This window comes from Cariama cristata, unplaced genomic scaffold (assembly GCF_000690535.1).
Source record: "Cariama cristata isolate BGI_N322 unplaced genomic scaffold, ASM69053v1 scaffold19852, whole genome shotgun sequence".
In the NCBI taxonomy this organism is placed as follows: Eukaryota; Metazoa; Chordata; class Aves; order Cariamiformes; family Cariamidae; genus Cariama; species Cariama cristata.
Window position 1 is genome coordinate 42,372 of NW_009603494.1, and position 20,241 is coordinate 62,612.

Below are 20,241 nucleotides of genomic sequence, written 5' to 3' on the forward strand. Positions count from 1 at the left end.
CACAATATCTAGAGCAGTCCTCAGGCTGATCTACATTTTACCACAATCAGAATGGCTCGCAAATTTAAAGAATAAGATTTGTTCTCTCCTGTAGTGAATGTCCCCCCAAATAACCTTGTAAATACGTGCAAATTATGAGCAAGCAATGTCTGCGGTTAGTAGCACACAGAGAGTGGTACAAGTAGTATCCAACTAATCAGATAACCATTTGTGATTGAATTGCTTTGCAGGCAGCCGTTACAGGATTATGAAACAAGTGTTAAACTCATTCCTTTGGACTTACAGTGAAACAGGTTGCTTACTCTATCACACTATCCCTCTAAGGAGGGGTAAGCAGAGAGGAATCGCAATCCTCCTCTGGATTCTGAGGTCATCTGTTGTTCAAGGTTCTATGTGACAATACAAATAAGGTGCCCCAACTGTTCACCCCAACCCTTTTGCAAACAAAAGCACCTTTTTATTAGCACCTGCCAATCTCATTTGTTACTTCCTCCCTTGTTGCACTGTCCTTAGAACCATTCTCTCCTTTGGTAGATTCTTCTCTCTTATTCAGAGTTCCTTCAAACTCTTAAAATTTACATAAATGCAGGTAAACTTAAGTAAAACATCTCTGTCAGCACCAACCATCATGGTCCCTCCTACAGACTGATATGAGTGACCTAACACAAACACAGCCTTGCCTCATTTGCACTTGGATCACATCAGAAGACACTCTGCCAAGCCCCTTTCCTTAAGCAGGAGTCTAGAGGATGTGATCATTACTGTGATTATCACCATCTACTGCAGTTGTCTGGTCTCAGCTTTCCAACAGCAACACATTTTGGCAAAATCATTAGCAAGGTAGTGTTACAGCTTTGCAGGAAGAACCCGCGAGTGCTGAAATAAATTTTCACTGCAACCAGTTGTCAGTGATGTTGCATAAAGCTTATCATGACAGTGAAAATGAAAGGAAATTAATCCATCCAGAAGGTCTATGAAAGGCACCCTGAATGACAGCTGTTCAAGGCAGGAATGGGAAGGCCATGATCTGTACAAAAGCCAAGGGACTCTGGTTCTCCCCAATTAGAAAAACGACTATATTGTGTGGAGCAGGACACGGGACTGTTAGATCTGTATTTATCCTGATCTAATAGCTCAAAAACTGTCTGAGAGATTTGCAGTAAGGCAGCAGTAATTATCCCAACAAAACCCAACAAAGAGTCACCAGAAGATGTGGGTGAAAGCTGGGAGATGTACTCTACTCACCCACTTCTTAACTGTACGAAGTTGCTGTATTTTCTGAATATCTGGGGTTTGTACAGATGTTGTCTTCTACTATATGTACTTTAAAATAACAAAACAGAAAAAACCCCAAAACTCCAATGCTGTATTATTTTCATATATCATCAGAAAAGAGCTGGACACAGTCACTCATGCTTATGCACTGTTGCCTTTTTATGTGTAACTTTCTGCTGGAAAAATAATGAAAACCCATTTCTTTGGTTTTGAAGGGAAAGCAGTTTCAGATCTTTCCCCTTTCAAATACTGCCCAAATACCATTATGAGATAGATGAAAACTGGAGAAATATTTCATATTAAAAAATGGAACAAGGAAACCATCTTACCTGCCAAGGTTCAAAGCCACCCTATTCTTGAACGTCTCATGAGCAAAGTGTACTAAACACTTCTTATCTGGCTGGCTTCTACAAATAGAGCCAACATAACTGCACTTTTCTTAGCTATCAATCATTCACTTAAGTGAAATCTGAGTATTTCAGCAAATTTAACATTTTACAAAGCTGCAGTAACACAAAATACATTTTAAAATGTGTTTTCGTATTTTATACCAGACAAGGAGTACAGGCTTTACGGTTTTAACTTTTTTTTTCTGCAGTCCTTAGAGTACAAATCAAACCAGAATCCGTTAAGTTTATTTACTTGTCTAAGTACTGGATTCATAACACACTAATTAATCAGAAGCTGATCTTACAGACTTTAAACAAATATAAACAGAGACATTTTAGCCTCACTGAAGCCAATGAAGAAACTTCGACCAACTTGAGCAAAGCTGAAATTTTTCTCATGGCTTTCCATGGCGCCCTGATCTTCACTCTCAGAGAATGTGATTTCACCAAGGGCAGAAGAGATTTAGTGATTTACCACCACCACCAAAATGGAGAGCTCTTGCTCTTCCTCCTGCTCTCACAAACCCTCGGCTCCGAGTTCCTCAGAATTTGGACTGCAGCTTGCTGATTCAAATGACTGACCCAGCAGAAACTATCCAATTTTAGTCTGACACTCTAACCTCTTGCCCTCTTGGTCAGCTTTCTGTTGTTTCAGTGAACCAGTGTGTGCAGAGAAGTGTGTAAGTGCCGGAACAGGGCAATGGAAGAGGCAGAACCAGGTGGCTGGACAAAGGCAGGGATGGCGTGGGGTCTCCCATTTCATCAGTAATGATCTGTCAGTTCAGCTCAAACTGTCTCAAAATCAGAGCCACAGGTTGAGTTAGTATGCCAGTAAATAACTGAGGGATAAGACTCATTCAAACTCAATTTTTATTTTTGCAGTTTTATGTTGTCCTAAAGCACTGCAAAGACTTCCAGTACCATGTTTTGATTTTATTCCTTGTGTAAGAGTTAATTCTACATTCAGATGACACTACAGAATCATTAGCACAGTCTGATTTGTAATTATGCTTCTGCCATAAGTACTCCATAGGATAATTGCACATTGTCATGACTTAAACTGCTTATATTTGTTCTTTCAGGTCTGCACACTTCCATACATCCCTTCCTTTCACTGCTGAAATTATGCAAACTATCGATACAGCAATGCAAATGATTATTCAAAGAAGTGGTCATTTGGCCTTGTTAAAGCAAAATACTATCTGGGCCTGGAGCTTACTGCAGGGCTGCTCGCACTCAATGGCAGCTTTCTGTTGTGCTGCAGGTACCTAACCGTGGTTCAGGCTACTCCAAAGAAAGCTCACACAGCATCAGCAGGGGCTTTCCTCCTTCCATACCACACCTGCATTTAAGCTGGGCTCTCATCCTCGGGTCATGTGGATATGGACCCGAGCCACAACCCATGGACAGACTTCCCGGCTTGCCCTCAGGCCTGCCTCACCACCATGAACTTGTCTGGGATCCCAGCTGACCCTGGTTTCCATCACTGGACCTGCCCTGCTCACCATGCTTGGGTGCAGTGGGACTGGGCTGCTGTCAGGTGGTCTCTGCCCCAGCCACACGTGCTGTCACCCTCAGTCCCAGCTCCCTCTCCTGCAGAGCCGCCAGCCCTTTCCCGGCTTGCCCTCAGGCCTGCCTCACCACCATGAACTTGTCTGGGATCCCAGCTGACCCTGGTTTCCATCACTGGACCTGCCCTGCTCACCATGCTTGGGTGCAGTGGGACTGGGCTGCTGTCAGGTGGTCTCTGCCCCAGCCACACGTGCTGTCACCCTCAGTCCCAGCTCCCTCTCCTGCAGAGCCGCCAGCCCTCGCTGCTCCCCACCACAGACACACACCTCACACATTTCTCTAGGAATCTTCCAACCCACCGGGGAGCCTGATAAATCTCTCACATAAAAGTCGTAACAGGTTTTATTTTGCTCTTGGAGATGATGTAATTAGACTTTCTTTCAGCAGGCATTCAACCACTTGACTCCAATGGGCTTCCATCTGAATTATTTCAGTACCACTGTGGAGTGGCAAAGAGCTCGCCTGCCCTCCTACTGTTTTTCCATTATACAGCCTGATAGATTTCAAAATCTCCTTCTGTGAACTGATGCAGCCCTGGGCATCCCAAGGCACCCAGAAAGTATAGCCGTCAAAGCAGCTTGAATGGGCATTTGCAGAGAGATGAGCAAATAACTGTCAAAGTCAGCATCATCACTGAACTGTTTAGATTTCAAAACATGGACTCCTTCCAGTAAATAGCTTGATTCTCTACTGCAGACATAGCTCATGGCCACTAAACTAGAAAGCTACAATGCACTTTTTCTGGACTTTTCTGAACTCTTAGAATAAATGATATATTTGTAAAAGAAACACAATACTCAGGCTTCTAGTATTCCCCAGCAAAGCAAACGAAGAACTCTGTGGGCCATAATGGTTTTGATTTTCTCATTCTAATTTCCACTGATGTTACTGGCAGCCCCTCAAACTCAGTATGAGGTTATGTTACAGCCTGAGGAGTCATGCAGTCTGGCACGATGCGAAACGCGGCCAGAGCACCTGCAGTGGCAGGGACAGCTATGCTTGTTTGTATGCAACCGTCAAGTCACATCCATTACTTCTTCCCAAATTTATTACCATGCAAGAATGTAATAAACACCTCAGATCACATTGAAGCAAAAAATATATTTAGTATCATTTTAATTAAAATATATATTTTTACATAACCTGATTTTTTGAGGGAAGATAGACCTGCAAACTTCAGAATAAAAATTATGGGAAGTGGCTGTGTACATGCAGTCCCACTCTACAAACCTAATGCTGAGGCTTGATAAAGAAGCGTGTGTTATACTTGCCAAACAAAGGCCAAAAAAGAGACTGGAAGCGCTTGCATGAATGTCACAAAGACAGCATGTACACCACGCTGCACCTGGAGGAACTCTGCTCACCTTCCAAAGACATCGTGGACATCTCCCCTGCCCTTTATAACTCCTCTGCAAACACCCATGGGTTGATTAGTAAATACACTAATTATTAGTGGTTAGTATCATTAGACAATGGCAAGTCCTTTCTTAAAAAGGTTTAAAGAAGGTTGATATGGAGACATAGGGTCTTTGCAGAGCAAGTATCACTACATTACAGTCTCATATGGATTTCAGAGACTCTGATAGAGAATTTACTGGAAAAGGTATATGGAAGTCAAAAAGTGCTATCGTATGTTTAGGGATCTCTTTATCTAAAAAAAGAGCTTTTCTTTTTCTCTTGTTAAAAACACAAATCCAGCCTGGAATCTAAGGTCTAACTATGCTTTTTCTGTTTTCAAAAAATCACTGCTGATTGTCTATTTTTCCTAGCAAATAATTTGTGTTTGCATTCAGGTGGTTAAACTTGGGCATTTAAATTCACAGATCATCTATTCTAACTCTCAGAAGTACTAAACACTGGCAACGTTTCTCCAGGGGGATGTTTTTGCAATGAGAAACAGCAGTTCTTGGAAAATGAAAGTTTTCATGCACATCTATCAATTGAAAAATATAATTTGAAAGTACTGGCACACAGAGTTTTAATGCTATACAAAGAATTTTCAAATTTCTAGAAATAATTTTTTACAGGATTTTTTTTTTTTTGGCATGTAGAAATTCCTGGATTTCAGCTCTTGAGCCATAGATGTGTGTTGACATTGTTACAACAGTAAGTATAAGCACGATTTTTGTCAGTCAGGTAAAGGAAACACACTTTCCTCTCCTGATGCAAACTACTGAAAGGGTTTCTGTTAACAGCGTTGCTAAGTATTAAATATTTTGTAACACTTACTGAGTCTCTATGGCAGAAATACCCACTTCTTGTCATCCCGAGTGCTTTTCTGAACTTCAGAGATTTCACTATAATACACACTTGCTAGAAAGAAACAGCTCTGTGAAGATTTGTGGAAACCAATTCCACAAGGTCTGCGCATCACCCAAATACTGTTTCAGCAGCACTAGCTCTTTTGTATACACATACTTTGTTAAAAATGTAATTCATATTGATTTGTTTGTAGAGCACTATTCAGTGTGGGTCCACACATGAAGTAACTGCTAAAATATCAATTTTAATAAAACATCTCTGTGATTGCCAGATATTAATTTATTTGGTAATGTAATGCATTTTTTTTTCACCAGAGAAATAAGTAATATTATAGTTTATTTAAAATGAAAACATATACAGGAACAGTCTGGTGCCCCTTGTCAGAATCCCAACACCTCTGACACCTGATTTCACAGATGTTACTAAATACACAGTAACTATTGCTCCTGCTCCAAGCAATTTGTTCCAAGGTTGTGGACCTAAAATTGGCTTTAATTCTGCATATACTTCAACAGTGAGGAGCCACATGCAATTACAAAACTTTAACTAAAGCTGTGGAAGTTATCTGTGTACTTTCACTGCACAGCCTGAAAAATGGGAATTTTGCAAATCTATGCAAAACAAGTAAAGGTTACAGTCACCCTGCTGACAGCATCTATCCAGATCTCAGTGTTGCCACAAATTGTTTTTGCTCTTTGGTAATGTAGAACAAAATCTTACAAGTCTTATGTTGTAAATCAGGCTGTGCTACAGCTGAATGAGATTTTTAATTAATGTGCTAGTAAAGAATTTGCATTGTATTCACAAAAGGCTCCATCCTGAGAGATGGTGAGAGCCACCTACATGGTTCTTTTTCATGTCTGTATCAAGGTGGGATCAGAACCTGCAGATATCCATTCAAAATGGTAGATTTAACATTGCTTTTCTTATTCTGATAACTTTGTTCTGGTTTTATCTTTGGTGGTTGGGTAATTAAGGACAGATTTAGAAACACAGAAGAAAACATAATTTTCTCCTACTTTATTAATATAACAGAAGCATCAAATTAAACCTAAATGTTGATGGCATCCCACTGAAATCTTTAAGAAATCAATAATGATCTTTGCTTTCTTAGCACTTAGTCACTTCCATTTCTTCAAGAATATACATTGTACAGCTATTCTGGGACTTCATATTGGCATTATTTGGTATAACTCTGACACAGCTGTCATTAAATACTGAATTTTGGAAGAATAACAACATCCTCACATTATTAATTATTTCTTTTAAATCCTAAATGATAACCATGCTATTTACAGACATACCAATAGGAATTATGGTTTGGTTCAAACAAACCTTGACTTAAGCCATCCAGGCAGGACACTTGCTTAGTATCTAGATTTTCCACTGGATCTCCTCTAGAAACTTCTCCAAAAGATGTCTGCCTTTCAAAAATGTTGTTGTTATTGTTAACTTGGCTCCCATTTTGTTTCATTAGCCTGAAAACTTCTGCTTCCAAGTCTCGTATCTGAAAGAAATACAACACAGTGTTACTCATAACACACATACACATCTATTAGATACGGGTTTTTTCCAGAGTATCAGACAGAATCATCTCATTCTTCAAGTATGAGAGTAAATAGTACTCACACGAGCTTGTAAGCCTTGAACCTCTGCACGGTGTGCTTTCTCCAAATCTTCTATTTTCTTTCGTTCAGCTTCCTGGCGTTTGATGAAGTCAAGTTCTCTTAGAGAAAAAAAGGCGTATTTGCTGTCATCAAAGCAATCAGATTCAAACAGAAAACAAAATGTTCTGATATATCTTAAGCTACGCATCAGAAAAATCTGCCCTTAATAAATAATTACTAACCTAGTAAGAAGTATGAAAATGCAATTAGGACAAAACCCTAAACAATTGTTTAGTCTAAGTCAATGTGCCAGGTGAAGATATAAAAATGGTAAGAGGAATTTATCTGGAAAAAAACCCCTCAGTTGTTAATTGATAATCAAAACAGTTAAACTAATTTTTTTGTAATCTGTATTTACAACGAAAACAATGTTAGCTTAGTTTATGCTATGTTCTGTTGTAGGAAATGGAGCAAATCTCTGTTTTACTAGAGTATGACTGCATTCCTTCACAGAAAGGACATCCGTAAGTTTTCAGGTACAAATCTAATTTTCTAGTAAGCTATAATGAAATCTCCTAGGTGATTTTAGTAGTCTGAGATAGTTAAAAATAACTGACCAGATCTTTTACTAACATAAAGCAGAATAACAACAGAAAGGTTATCCAAGTTTATTCTAGCTATTTTCCCTATTTCTTTTTATTTTTAAAATCTAAGATGTTTTTGATAGAAAGCACACAAGATGCCAGCTAGTTCTGGAACAGTCACAAAATACCAAGATAGGTAATGACATTTTGATTATCTAATCCCCTTTTTAATGGGACAGGATATTCACTTCTGCACTCCCAGTTTTCACTTGACATTGCTGTATGTTTTTGAGTTTTCTTCTTTAAATGAGTATATTTCAGCCGAAAATGAAAAAGTTTCTGCAAAAAAAGAAATTTGGGGGAATAGAAGCTGTTATAGAAACATAAGATGTTATTATTCTTGCTAGCCATCAGGGAGAGGGGACCACATGAAACAGAGGGGGTTGGATAATCATCAGTTAGCTCAACCCAGCTCAAGCATTCTTGGTATCTACGAGAAGAAGAAAAATAAAATGTAAAATGTAACAAAACTCTTTTCTTTTTGATGTTACATTAGTACACAACAGGAGAGAATCCAGCTGACACAATACCAATATAAATCGCTGCAAACCTTACTGATCAAATGCTTTACTATGATTACTCTTCGTTGTTTGCAATCACATTGAGTTACCTACTAATTCTGAAACATTCCAACCTGGAATACTATAGACTAAGTCTCTATTGTTATAGTATTACTTCTCAACAATATTAAACTAATACTTGAATACTACTAACATTTTTCCATAGTAAAGAGCCCGTGTTTTTCATGAAAAAAAAAGTGAAAAACAGTGTTTACCTTACAGGTGTTTAATAGTGGGTTTCATATTTCAAAATATATCACCTATATGTTTCCTATCTGGCCACTAAGTCATTTGCCGAGCCTGGCATAGCTGCTTACTTTTGCTGAAAATCCTTGATTAATTTCTTTGCCTTGTTATATTTCTTCTCCAGAGCCTGATACTGGCTTTGCGTCTCCTTGAGGTGCTCATTCACTGTGTGACACAGGGTTTGTGCCTCAATCCAATAACTCTCTAATTTCATCATCCTTTCCTTATTCTCCTCAATGTTCTGCTGCAGTTGGGTCTTCTCCAATTCCCACCTCACCTTCTCATTCTCAGCAGCCTGCAGCTGAACAAAAGAGTGGTGATGCCAGTCAGTAAAAAGGTGTAAAGTGCAGTCTAATAATTTAGGATTAATTCAAACAACATGAACAGTGAAAACCAGCAAATTAATAGCTATAAAAGTAATATGCTAGCAGAGAAAAGAGCATTCAAAGACAAATAATGCAGGCTGACACATATATTATTCTTCCTCATAAAATGAAGTAGAACCTTTGCCCTGTGCAGCCAGTGCAGCCTCTGTGCTTCTCTGGGATATGCCAACATGCTTTAAAATGTCAATAGTGAAGTATTCAGGCAAACTGCAGGGTTAATCCGTCAGCACTGGGGACGTATTTTGCTCTACGCATGTGGCTCAGGTGTTACAAAGCATTCATACACTTTCATAAAACAATGAAATTTCTTATTTTGGGGGGAATCTGATTTCTAGATTCTCTATTTGATTTAGGAACAATTTAGAAAACAATAGGAAAAAAGCAAATTGCACCTAATCTATCTGCTTTTTTACCCAAATCAGAAATTCTACTGAATTCTTACAATGTCTGTTTTCATGTCACAATCTTGCTTAATCTATAAAGCCAAACAAAAGAGGCTGGAGCATAATTCAAAATTTAGCATTGGGTCATAACCTAGAATCTTTTTTCATTTAAGCAAGCACAGAGCTTTTCACCCAATACTGAAACTATGCCAGAACTATTACGAGGACGAAGAGAACCTGTTATAAATATATTACTCTTGTTTCCTTTAAACTTGCTTACCGAGTTGTAAGGAGCTAATATGAAAGGGAAAATATGCCCTTGCTGTTGAAGATTTCAGGTGCTAATTCTGCCAAACACATCAGCAGTACTGCTTAACTCTACGACCAGTGCAGTTCCACTGCTAGTTACACTGTTTGGCACTAAAGAAGCCCAATGACTTTTTCCAAGTGACCTCAAAGAAGTCTGAATTTTACTGCTGAATTTATAACTAACATTAGCTCCTTTGCTAGGTTGTTCGATTTTTTTTTTGTGTTAGGCTTCTCACTTCCCAAGTGAAGCTAGCTGCAGGTTTCAATGTTTGGTGCTTGATAAGGGTAGGGTTGTTCAGCAGCTTGTATATTTTGGCTCCCAGAGTTTACAGAAAACAAAAAATGCCTTAACATCCCTGCTTACTTATCAAGACTCTTTAATTTGCTCTAGGTAGTTCGCTAGCATCATGGATGATATACACACAAAGAAAATAACTTGTTTACAGTTTTATTAGTAATGTACCTAAACTAGCCACATTTTGTTCGGCTCTGTTGAAAACACTAGGTAAAGAAGTCCAACACAAAAGGCACATTAACCCTAATCTTGCAAATGGATTTACACAGATGAATGTTTACACCCACGCATCGTTGCCATCAAGTCAATGGGGCTCAGCACAATCCCAAGGGATTGACAGCGTGGTTCTGATTGCTAGATTGGAACTGGAATGCAGAGGAAGAAAAGATTTCTGACTTTCTGAACCGAAACAGTACAACAGAAATTGTACTAATAGAAAATAGTTGCACTTTGAATTTGTTTTTAACAATAATTTATGCAGATTTGATAAATACTATGCAAAGTACATGGTGAGTACAAATGTTGCCAGAAACTATAATCTAAAATCTTTTTCTGAAGTACAATTTTCTCTTTCTCTTCTTTTTATTTCCTTTATAATGTACTCCAACTCAAAAGGAAGGATGTCATTATAAAACCTAATATTACTCAACAGCTGAATTATTAGTTGACTTCCCATAACAGTTATCCTAGTACAAAAAAATACAATTCTTTTTTATTGCTATAGCAAATTCCACCTAATAACTAGCAACCAATTCTGAGATAATGTTTTCTGTTAAACTGGTAAGCCTTTTCCTTTCTGGAGTATCTTTTAACGAGAACTGCAACACTATGAAACAGCACTTTTTCTTCTGCATATAAAAATTTCTATGAAATACCTTTAAATAATTAGGGGGGGTTTAAATGTCAGAAAAAGGAAACTAGCATAAACAGGATACCTTAACATCACTGGTAAATAAAAAACCTACTAACTTAGACTTGAATATTCAATCCAAACATAATTTAAAAGCCTGAGAAAATGCATTAGAATTGTAAAACTAGAAATCTGCCATTTAGTCATTATGATATCCCTTAAAATGTATGTTTAATTGAAGCTTCACAAGTTGGCAGTTTCTCTTAACAGTAGTACTTAAGATTTCACTTGAAACTTTGAATAGAGATTATACACCAAGACAAGATTTAGCTGAGCCACTGTGCTTCTTAATCAGCCTTTAATAAGGATGTTGACTTCTCCACCCACATAAAGATACATGTCTTCAGATCTGATTTTGCATGAGAAGAAAAAAACATCGTCGTTTAACCATATATTGATTCTTACCTTCGTCTTCAGCTTCTGAATTTCAGCTTCTGTAACTGCATGTTTGATTTGCAACTAAAATTGAAAATATAAAATAAACAAGTGAAGTCACAGAGAGTACTCCAGTATTTTTAAAGCCTGTGCTGCAAGTTGAATACCTTATTACATAGCAGAAGGCCTTGAAGAGTGCTGCAGTGCAGTAGATTGTAAATTAAAATGTCTAGCTTGCAAAATGACTCAGTCTGTGCAACCTAATTAAAGATAGGATGCTGTCTAACCACTCATAATTTCAAATCAGAACATCCAATCTGTTTAGCAAAACCAAATGTCTTATGCTTAAAAAAAATAATAGATGTTATCCTGCTGGGCTTTGCTTTCCTCTGATGTGAACGTGAAATACGTCCCAGTGCTGTCAGAAAGTCCCACTGCATTGATTAATGCACGCACGTTACAAAAAAGCAAATATGGAAACAAGTGATTTAACAACTCAGGAAGTCAGGAAAACCTTCAGGGAAGATTTCACACATTTATTTCATGCAAAAGAAAAGGTAAACCAATGCTATCCTTCTCCACCATTCGCTGGAGTTACTCTGCTCAAGCTAGCTAATTTCAATTGAGAGCAGTTACACAGGGAAACTGTAAAAAACAGGAAATGGCATTCAAGCACACAAAATGATTGCAAGTAGATGAAGAGCCCAGGCAGTGTGCTAAAGGTTGTAGTTACATTACTAAGCAGTGTGCCACAGTAATAGTGGATCTGTACAGTGAAAGGGTCGGTGCTGAGGATCTGGCATCCACCTGCACACTGTCCAGGGGGATTTCTTTTGGGCTAACCTACAGTAGTCTGATCCTGTGGACTGAATACTTGTGAGCTCTTTGAGTGTATTAGGCAGTGTCCTGAAACACCTTTAGTTTCACCCCAAAGGTCCGCTATTCACAGGCTCCAAGAACACTCCAAAGTACGAATCGAACCACAACTTCAACAGCATAATCCTAATCCAAATGGAAATGATCATGCACTCAATACCAGTCTGCATCCAAATCCCTGCTGCTTTATTATTTAAAGCAGGCAGCACAGACAAACTTCTGACAGGCCCCCAAACCTTAAATCTAAAGGATATGAATCAGTAACTCGTGTGTGTTGGGTAAGGAGTTGAGGGCAAGGGCAAAACCTGAATTAGAGCCTGAGCTGGCACTGCAGTGAAGACAAAGCCTTCATCCATTATTTATGAATAACAGGAATAGTTACGGAAAAGCATGTTTTACATGGGGGTGATTTCTCTTACAAGACTAACGGGACCTTTTGGGAATAGTTTATGCTGAACTAATGGAGTACCTGAGGGAGTTGTACTGAACCAGAAATTATCATCTCTGGTGAAGCAATGCCTACATTCTTGAAGACCAGGTTGTTAGTAAAAAAACGTACAAATAATTCAAAAGAGAAGTTCTTCTGGAGGAGAGGAGTAATTTTCAAAATAATAGGAGTCATCACAGACCTGACTGGTACAAGCATCTCTAAGAAAGGCCGAGCTACTTTTGAAATTCCCTTTTCATGGAGCCTCTTGAATGCACTTCTTGTGGCATAGGAAACGCACACTCTCAGATGCAGTTCGGTTTGCAAATCAGTCTTAACTGATCTAGTGAATAAACCTAGTCCTTTCTGGTCGAGAATTACTGAATTTATGCTGGAAGGAATAAAGGAGACACTGATGCAACCAGTTCCACCTGAGGAACAGTTTAGGAATCTTCTTTCCAACGCTTATTTCTTGGTCACTGTCTCCAGAGGAGATTGTAAGCACTTCTAGTTCCCAAGATCATCTGTTACTTACACTCACTTTTTGACTTTGCACTGAAAAGCGTTACAAATTTTCAAGTGCTTAGTGGCAGCAGATATAAGATTTCATTTCAAATGAAACAAGTCACTGACTGCAACATCTTGTGGAAGCATGTAAAACGTGGAGGCACACCAGGCACACTAGCAGGTGGAACACTTGTGGGGCCAGACCGAACCTGTCCTGAGCACACAGCTAACCTGTGGATCACATGGGGTTCCTGAGGAGGTGCCACAGGAGAGCAGGGCTACTGGTCCAGGACGGAGAGATGCCAGTGCAGCTGGGAACAGGGCACTCGGCAACCCTGGAGCCGGTGTTAATGGCAAGAAGTGGTCAGTGGTGCTACTCCCTCCAGTAGACCAGGAAGCCGAGAAGGATATATACCTTTTTGTAATTATACATAGTTGAGGAAACTAAGGAGATACTTGAATTAGCATTTGCAAGGAGTTACTTGCAATTTTTGAGGTCAATCAATCCAACCTCTGATCTGCAATTTTCAGAGACTGAGAACTGTTTTTTCTCATCATTCCATTTCTGTTCGTAGTGAAAATTACAGAAGAATCATCTCAAAATGTTACGGTGTTTATAATGTGCCCAGGCCTTTGCTTAGTTCTGCTACCTCATTGTTTTGGAATGAGATAAAATCAGGGGAAGGATGGATGAGCTAGGCTTTGCCCTTTGCAGAGTTAATAATGAAATCAAAAAGCCAAGATTCAAAGCCTTAGGCTACCTGCTTACAGTCCATTCTCATTTCTTCTAAAACCCCACAAGCCCATAAGCAGCACTTAAACAACTTATTATTACATACAAATAAACACCAAATTGTTGCATAAATGACAATCTGCTCAGGTACAGATGGTTTTAACAGTTATTTTTATACTCTCTGTTAGTAAGTTTAAAAAATGAATACTGAGCACCCAGTCAGATCACTGAATCAGTACATGGTACAGCAGATCCCATTGAGGCAGAATTAAAAAAGACACTTTCCTGCCGAACAGACAAACGTGTAGCTAGACATCTACTTTTTTCTTTTTTTCTCTTTTTAAAGAACTAATCATGCTTGCAGAACAGATAGAGAAATACTAATTCATTTATACGTTAGACTGAACAACAGGCAAGGTCAACTGTTTGGCAAGCAAATCTAGACTCCATAGTTAAAAGTTTTTAAGCAATTTTACTAATAGGGGAGCAGAAATACCTTATTCCATGTCCCATATAATGCCAGATAAATTCTTGGGAGATATTATTTTGTATTTTTATGTTTTCTAAGTCAATATAAAACTTTGAAGGCTTCATTTTAACAAAGACATTTTGAATAATTTTTGGCACATTTCCTTTTCAAAGATGTCTTGGAAAGCTGATTAATTTCCCTCAAAACAATAACACTTTTTAGAAAAAATAAGATATATAGAGAAAATGGATCAAATTAATCTAAGACTGCAAAAGGTAGAATGAAATGAAAAGCTAGCAGATGTTAAAAGATCCAAAGTACACTGGGAAAGAAAGCAATCAATGGAATCTAATAATCTCCATGACAACTTTTATATAATATTTTTTGCATATTATAATAATCAATTTTCATATATTTCATTAACACATGAAATATAATCCCTAATTCTTATATAAAATGTCCCTTCTCCCTACAGATCTTGTCTCTCTTCAATCATCACAGCTAAAATAAAACTTCTAGCTCTTTCTCTAAAAGCAGTTAAGGAAAATCAGTCCCATTTTTCCTGTTTTACAGCCAGGAAAACAAGACTTGCAGAAGTACAGTGATTCACCCAAGAATGCCCATTTCTCTTCTGACTTTCATTCCAAAAGCAAGGCATTTCAAATAAGAGTGTTCTCAGAGTATGTGAGCACATTTTTCATTGCAAAGACTGAATTCAACTAATTAGGTCAAACTATTATGCTTAAAGATTATGTCCAACCCACTTGTTTAATACTTTCATTAATCTCTGGAGCAAGAACAAGAAAGAACAGTTATTCTTTAAATACAATTCCAGAAAACACTGTGTGGGCTTGTGCAGCGTGATCATGAACAAGTCCTCCAGTGTTGAAAGAATTCAGGGAGAATACCAAGAAAAATACATGTACTCTGTAGCAGCCAACAAAATGCAGCTGTGTACTATTAAATACAATCAGTGAAACAAAAGTGGCATGCTTGTAGCAGCGGTAACTGCGTGGGTTAGTGAAAAAGAGTCCACTCTTACACAGGAGCATTTAATGTTTTCTTCTCAGGCTCTCACCTGCACTTAAACTGGAGGATCTCAGTCCCTTCATCTGATCTCCCCCACACCAGTGTTCTGAGCCCATGACATCAGACAGGTCTGTAAATAGCTTCAAATCAGTTTGGTCATGCTAAAGTATGGCAATAGCCCAAGCTGATGGAAATCGTATTCAAGTGTAGTTTTACAAGTAATTTATTCAAAGGTGAGTGTCTTGCCCCTCACTGCATCTGTGGTTTGCATAGCCTTGCTACACTGGCACAATCAGAATGGCAGCATCTTCCCAAGCTTTAAGAAAGTATCACTATGTATGATGTAAAATATTAGAAAATTAAGTAAATTGTTCTGCTAATTTGCTAAGAGTCTGGAACTTGAAATATGGAGTGAGAAAATCATCATTTAAGTAAAGTAAAAAACTTTCAGGAAACAACGATGAATAACAGTAGGCATCCAAAGGCTGAAAAGGGTATCAACAGAAAAGGGAAAGACCGGTTGCGCATTGACTGATTACTTTCCATACATTACTCTCACTAGAGAGTAGTAACAACGTGTATCTACAGAAGATAAAATATCTGGTTTGAGTACAGGGAAGGGGAAGGGGAGAGGACAGGGGAAGAAGGATAAAAAGGGAATCTCTGTATTTTAAAACTCCTTTCTGGGTGTTCTGCTGCTCAAATTTCCCATGAGGTTCTGGCTCCTCTCACCCCTTCCATCTTCCTGTACTTAAAAAGAAAAACGTTCTTTATTGTCATCACTTAGCCCATAACTGTGGGCTTAGATAAGTCCAATTGTTTCATGTCTTTATTTGCATCAGAATTCAGGAAAGCTCAGAAATAAACATCAAAAGCACAGCCTAAAATACAGAAGAAATGTTTCTCAGTACTTTGGCATGTTAAGTTACATGAATTCAATGACCGCAATGAACAGCACTGATTCAAGCCCCAGTTAGTACCAGTGGATGCTATACAAACTCTGTAACCACAGAGTTTGGTAAAACACCAGCTTGAAATATGTTTGCTTCCTCAATATAGCATCTTTCTAAACACATGGCCAAACATATGACACTGCTGTACATTGACGAGTTGCTGCCTAATAGCATAGGATGAGCTCCACATGGCCCTTTTCACTGAAATTTAGCATTTGCTGTTTGGTTTTCCTCATCACCTTTGATTGGAAAAAGGCAGCAATCTGCTAGTAATGAATTAACTTGCACTTTGTCTTCCTGGTCAAAAAACGCAAGCTAACTGCTGAGGCAGAATAACTTCTGTACTGAAAACTTAAATTATAAATTACCCTCCATCAATGCAACAGTCACCTAAAAGCTGATGCTAAACCAACTCTGAAGAACAGTTGCACTTCTTTTAAGCAGAACTTTTTGAGTCATTCAAAAGTACCAAGTATACAAACAGCTATAAATCAAGTCTAGTTTTCAAGAGAAAAAAAAAACACTGAGCAATGAGATAACTAGAAATCTAATTCCAGTGAGATATTCCAGGAATATTTTCTGATCAATATCCTACCTCTTTGAATTTGTGAGCAAGCTTGCTGGTGTCTACATCACTGGGGGAGAACATGTCATCATTTTCAGGGAGATCGAACACTTCAATAGCCATGTCACCTCCTGGAAGGACAGGTCCCATGTCTTCATCTTCTTCATCTGTAGCATATTCCCCTGTCTTAATTTTATAACATTTAAGAAATTCCAGTTATCCTCTTATTAGGCAGAGACTGTTCAAAGATTAATTAAGCTACTGTGCAAACACAGCATAATGCATACAAAAAAGTTAATCTTTTTCTTATCTATAATCCCAGTATTTATGAATTTTACCAGACAAAATACAACTCCACAGTAGTATTTTAGTACATTAAGAGAGAGGAGAAAACAGTGTCTTAAGCACTAAGAATTTGTTGCTTAAGCACTATTGGCTCTGTATTTCAATGGTTTTCATCCTTTTCCAAGTGAGGCCTCTTTTCCATAGGAAGACCTCTCCAAATTGATCTCAGATTTAACAAGCAATCTTTTCCAAACAGAAATAAAGCAGAATAGGACTGACAGCATCTTGATTAGTCTTTTGTAAGCCATCTGGAGGAAGTAGTTCTCCAGTGATACTCCACGCTGAATTTGAAAATCCATTGGTTTGTTCTTTATAAACAAATTAATAATGGAAAAGTCACACCCACACAGAAAGGCAACAGCAGGAAAAAGCAACTGAGTGTCAGAGACAAGTTCAGAGCCTGAAGTTTACTGACTTTTCATCCTGAATCTGGAGCTGCTTCTAGCAAGTTTTAAATAGAAAATGCAGGTGTTTCTTGGGCTGGTAAACCATGAGATGTGAACAATTTGCTGACAAAACAGAATTTTAAAAAACCATATGCTACAATCTGCATCTCAAGATTAAACAAAACAAAACAATAATATTGAAAAGGAAAGGCTTGCAAATTAAACCCCAAGTTGCCTACACAACCTTTTGCACGTACACCTGTGCTCATCTCTCTCCATGCTGGGTACCACTTTGCTTCTGCAGGGCTCCCTCTAGAAGCGGGAATACATCCCATATGGATCACAAATAGCCTGCAATGACTATGCAAACATATTATAAACCAAACACTTCCCTCAGGGCCACATCTGGATTTATAAAGCTTAGGACTCAATAAATACATGGAAAAGGATGGGTGGGAGAAGGGTGCACTCCTTCTCATGTTTATATGGTAATAACACCAAAATGTTGACAGAACTACTCAGGTTTTTGTTCATGAGCTTTCAGTTCCTGAGATGAAGGCACACAATATTATTATCAGAAGTATATTCCCGGTAGTGCTAGGATTATCTATTAGTGTCATTTTCTGTCAAAAGAACTTTTCAAAACAACAGGTAAAAACGCAGATGTTCAAACAACAGTTCGAATCTCATGTTCCTATCTTAATTTAGTTTCCCAGCTGTTCTTTAGGCTTATGGAAATCTCTCTCAATTAAAAAGCAGTGCATGGAAGCACGTTAAGTCTAGGTGCACAAGTACACCCAGACAGAAAAGATGTATGGATGCATTCAACAACAGGGTAATATACTTGCAACAAAACATCACCATTTCTTGGATAAATAGCACACAGAAACATAGAATCACAGAATGGTTTGGGTTGGAAGGAAACTTTAAAGATAATGAAAAATCTATATTCTCCTTTTTTAAAACCACTAAAGTTTTAAAAAGCAGAGAAAGCCAAAACACACAGAGACCATAGAACGTTTTCGTAAAATCTTCTGATATTAAAAGAACTACCAAAAGTTGGTAAGTCATCAACATGCACAATCCATCCATACTTTAAATGTCACTGTTAATGCAAGCCACTTCTTAGGAGAGCGCTCTTTGCCTCTATAAATAGCTACATATTCTCCAATGAAATAAACAGTTGTGGAAGAGTGGCTGAATGAGAAGGGACATAACCTGATTGCGATGAACAATCCAGCTCTTGCAATAGGCCGCGAATAAAAGCCTTAGCTGCAGGCCTGAAAGTAACCCCGAACTCTCCTTGAATCCCCTAAGAAGCAGAAGCAGCAGAACAAAAGAAAAGATAAGAGGAGCTATCTCCGTGAGCAGGAGAGTGAACCGTGTTACTTCATGCTGTGTGAACACGAGCCGTGTACCAATTAAAAATAACTCGATCCACGTGGACATAAGTTGTAAACCAATCATAGATGTGTGGCTTAGTGCATGGCTTTCTGCTTGTCTATAAATATGCTGTAAAAACTTAAATAAAGGGAGAACGACCATACTCATATTGAGGCTACGTCGTTACTCGGGGCCCGACTCTCACTCCAACAAACAGTAACCATTTATTTTAAATACTTTATATGTACTAAGACTAAGAATCTCAGTAGTCTTCAACAAAAAAGTTAATAGCTGGTTTTGCTTCTTTTTTCCTTACTTGAAATAGAAGCAAAGAACACACAATCCATCTCACTGGAGTTTCCAGGCATGTTAGCATTACAGCTAAAAAAACCAACACCTGAAATCAAATTTACCATTCTCTATGTCTAGATCTCACATGCACACACAAAATCTTCTGTTATGCTACACCTCTAACAACTTCTGTTTCTATTTTACTCCCCACAGCTACACGCATTACTGCCTAAACAGAAAATGAGGCTGCTAACTCTCTTGGCTTTTCCAGGAGCATGTAACACCACCTTCACACACCATCAGGGCAGTGAGAAGCAGAACAACTATCTCTAAAATACCAGTGAGATTTCAATGAAATGAATTATTGTGGGGACAAAATACTAACACAACCCATGTACTGTCAATTTTGAAGTCATTATCCCTGAAAAATCTATAAGGTGATCCACAACTATCATTTCTACATGAAAAAAAATCTCAACAGGTCCATCAGCAGTGGCAAGGAAATCTCTGAAGCGTGCAAAGAGGAGGCAGAAATAGGATTGTTAACTAGCAAACTCATGCCCGGTTTACATAAAAAACCAGGTCTGGCTCAGCTGCACCTGCATTTTAAAGGAATATATTAATTTAATGCAAAATCCTAACTATATTTGCCAATTTTGGTAAAAGAATAAAACAGATGAGTTTAGTTAAAACTGATTCCTCCAAAGACTTAAACTAAAAAGAAGTACTTCATACAAAAATAAAAACGAACCCATATGAAGGACTAAGTTATACTGGGGAAAAATTCAAGTGCAGGAAATATTCTACTGGCCTCAGAAGCCACAGTGTCTGAAGAAGGACATCAGGCAGCTTAAAATGAACACAAAGGAAAATCTTCCTTCAAATTGTACATAATGAGTGTCAATGGGCACAGTCATTTTCCTTCAATTAATGCAAAAACTAGTCATCACAGCAAAGCACTGCCATTTCCTCAGGTAAACAAGACAGCAGGATGGCACAAACACATTACAGAACACAGAAAGAAATGGGAATTTTGTTTTTGTCTTCAAAAGAAAGTGATCTGA

The 20,241-nt window shown here is 38.2% G+C and overlaps 1 protein-coding gene across 1 annotated transcript in view; it reads right to left on the reverse strand.

Annotated features, from left to right (window-relative positions):
* Positions 1-20,241, reverse strand: part of PPP1R9A (protein phosphatase 1, regulatory subunit 9A) — a gene marked incomplete at its 5' end in the record, with an annotated part of 43,064 nt that overhangs the window by 16,095 nt on the left and 6,728 nt on the right. Inside the window, 5 exons of the mRNA XM_009695238.1 lie at positions 6,834-7,005; positions 7,128-7,224; positions 8,627-8,856; positions 11,244-11,297; positions 16,803-16,958. Of these exons, the coding sequence (XP_009693540.1) occupies positions 6,834-7,005; positions 7,128-7,224; positions 8,627-8,856; positions 11,244-11,297; positions 16,803-16,958 (709 nt within the window). The remainder of the gene's footprint in view (positions 1-6,833; positions 7,006-7,127; positions 7,225-8,626; positions 8,857-11,243; positions 11,298-16,802; positions 16,959-20,241) is intronic.